Source organism: Somniosus microcephalus, chromosome 15, assembly GCF_052327205.1.
Source record: "Somniosus microcephalus isolate GS21.2 chromosome 15, FLI_Smic_1.0, whole genome shotgun sequence".
NCBI lineage: Eukaryota > Metazoa > Chordata > Chondrichthyes > Squaliformes > Somniosidae > Somniosus > Somniosus microcephalus.
Window position 1 is genome coordinate 6344755 of NC_141001.1, and position 2913 is coordinate 6347667.

Below are 2913 nucleotides of genomic sequence, written 5' to 3' on the forward strand. Positions count from 1 at the left end.
GACTCCCGGGCAGCGTCTGACGTCACACCACCCAGGAGCTTAGCGTGCGCGAAGCCTAGGGCGTCGAGGGTAGGGGAGAAATAACAACAGGAAACGCTGGAAAAACTCAGCAGGCCAGGGCAGCATCCGTGGAGAGAGAAACAGAGCCAACGTTTCAGGCCTGGGACCCTTCAGTTCTGCCGAAGGGTCTTCGACCTGAAACGTTAACTCCGTTACTCTCTCCACTGATGCTGCCCTGGCCTGCTGAGTTTTTCCAGCGTTTCCTGTTGTTATTTTGGATTTCCAGCATCCGCAGTATTTTGCTATCGTACCAGAATAGGGGAGTCCCGCCCTCAGAAATTGTATTTGCATAGGCCATGCCCCCAATTTTTTTCAGCTGATCCGAAGCTTTGGAAACCGGAATTAGATGCAGAACAGCACGGTAAGTAGCTTCTTTGTAGTTTTCTGAACTTTTGCTAACTTTCAGAACTTTTAAAGACTTTTACATGGATTGGAAGAATCTTAAATAGTTTTAAAGAGATTGGAAGCAATTTAAAGTTTTAAATTTAAAAGCATTTTTATCATTCATTTTAATTAATCAGCAAAGTGAAATGGCTGGAATGAGCACAATTCACATCATTAAGAGAGCTCAGAATTTCAGTGACGATGACCTCAGCACACTCCTCAATGAGGTTGAGGCGAAGTGTCCGCAGATCCTTGGGAATGGGAGGTCCAGGGCGCCGCGGAAAGGACAGATGCGATGATAGCTTGGTCAGAAGTTGCCCAGGCTGTCAGCGCGAACTCCACCATTCCACGGACAGCGGAACAATGCCGCAAGAAATGTAATGATTTATTGCGATCTGTCAAGGTTTGTACAGTTATTAGAAAAGTCAACTGTAATATTTCTTTAAATTTAACTGAACTAGTTTTAAAAAGCTATTCAATGCATGTGTAGTCAAGTGACTTCATTATCCAGGCACCTGAGCTTGCCATAACATTTTATGGCTTTGGGGCCAGTTCAGGGTCATCCATTGTGCTCTTATCTTGATTCCACAGGTTTGAGTTGTAAAATTTCAATTAGTGGAAAAAAAACCCTGTCTGCAAAGCAGGCTGTGTCCATGTTTCAAATGCAGGTGGGTGGACTCTGCAGAAAAAGCTGACGTTTCATGACATTTCATATTTTCTGTTTTCATTTTAGATTAAAACTGTTCACAACGCCAGAGAATGTGCACTGACAGGCGGTGGTGTTGTCAAGCTAAGGGATTTATCTGAACATGAGGAAAGGGTCGAGCAGCTGTTTGGGTTTAGTAGTGGTTGTACCATGGCTGCTGCAGAATCAGACATTGGTATACGGAAACGTGAGTTGGTCTGGCCGCCTATATGTTTAAAAATGTTAGGTGTGTGTTGAATATCAGCTTCTGTGATGTGGCAGATCATGCTTTACCTTTGCAAATGTTTACTGTTTCCTTTCCACAGGTGGACAGCATACTTCTCACACACGGGATGAACAGTGCGTTGAGTCTGCGGCTGCAGAGGGCATTGGGGAAGGGGTTACAGATGCAGTGGGAGCAGTAAGTGAGGTGGTGGAGCAGCAGGAGGAATTTGCGCTTTGTCAGCTAGTGGAAGAGGAGGGTATGGACCCTGGGTTGCTGCACAGTACCTCTCCATCTCCTGGCCCCTCTGGCTCTGTGCGAGGCACAGATGATTGTCGTTCCACAGAGAGACACCAGCCTGACACTGCAGAGCAGGTGGGAGAAGCAGAAAGACATTCAACAGTACGGAATGACGTAGAAGCTCAGGTGCAACAGATTGAAGGGTTGAGGCAATCGATGTGTACTCTTACTAACAAGAAAGTTGACTCTCTTGCCTCCATCAGGCAGGGAATTGATGATCTTGGTAAAGATGTTAACATGTCACTTAATCAGATAGTACTGCAGTTGAAAAAACAAGATCATGTTACAGTGGTGCTTAATCAAATAAATGAGTCTCTCGTTCAACTCTTGCAGTTGCTTGAACCACTTTCTGCTGCCATTACATTGACTCCCGCAGAACCGCCGTTACCTGCTCCCAGCGCAGAAACAGAGCAGGCCCACGAGACAGCAGCTCCGCCAGTCGTGGTGCAAGCAAACGTTGCCTTTCAGCAGCAGCAGCAGCAACCCTGTCAGGAGGCAATTGCTGAAGGGCAAGACATGGCACACGGGGCCTTTCACTTGGCAGCAGAGGGCTCCGGTCACAGGGAAGGGGAAAGCGCAGGAGACAGTAGGGTGTCACCTTTTGCACAATGCACCTCCTTTGACCCTCAGGCACAGATGCGAGGGGGCAAATCATTCAATTCTTTAATTTTTCAGTTTATTTAAATGTTAAATGTTGTCGTTGCTTTTTTTATTGAAATATATATTTGTGACTGAAAGTGTATGTAACCTTTTCGTTTAAAAAGTACAGCCTCTAGTCACTTTGAAAAAAAATTCAACTTTTTTATTTGCAAAAATATTTAAAATTACAGCTGTTTGAAATTGAGAAAATAGCTAGTTTCCATCTTGAATGTCTTTATTGCACTAAGAAACCAAAAAAGTCACTTTAAACTGTTTACAAATTTTATTCCAAACAATTATGTTTGCGAATGTTTGAAAAGTAGAAAATAGCTAGTTAACATTTAAAAGTTATAAACTATGTACATCAAAACTGAACCTCAAAAGTCTTTGATGCCGCAATAAAAATTCATTGTTTCACTTTAAATTGTGTCTGTTCCTTCCTTTGCCTTGCTGGGGGAGGGGGAGGGAAAAGGCGACACTATCATCACCTCGTGAAGGTGTTGGCTACGAGCAATTCCCGAGCAGCCTTACTTTCGGCAGCACTTGGCTCCTCCCCATCAGGCTTGGCCACAGGCACATTGGCATCGTCCATGTCCTCCATTTCAGCAGGGAGCTCCTCTGC

General features: G+C 44.7%; 1 protein-coding gene across 1 annotated transcript; it reads left to right on the forward strand.

The window, feature by feature from the left end:
- Nucleotides 1–396: 396 nt before the first annotated feature.
- LOC147106517 (uncharacterized) lies at nucleotides 397–2412 on the forward strand. Its single transcript, XM_086007473.1, has 3 exons — nucleotides 397–421; nucleotides 1178–1337; nucleotides 1456–2412. Exons 1-3 carry the CDS (start codon nucleotides 407–409, stop codon nucleotides 2334–2336), a joined length of 1056 nt encoding a protein of 351 aa, XP_085863599.1. The 5' UTR covers nucleotides 397–406; the 3' UTR covers nucleotides 2337–2412.
- Nucleotides 2413–2913: the final 501 nt, after the last annotated feature.

Bases quoted from the DNA above. Each gene is read 5' to 3' on its own strand.
- LOC147106517 (XM_086007473.1), top strand. The intron at 1,338-1,455 runs GTGAGTTGGTCT...TCCTTTCCACAG, and splicing joins AGACATTGGTATACGGAAAC to GTGGACAGCATACTTCTCAC.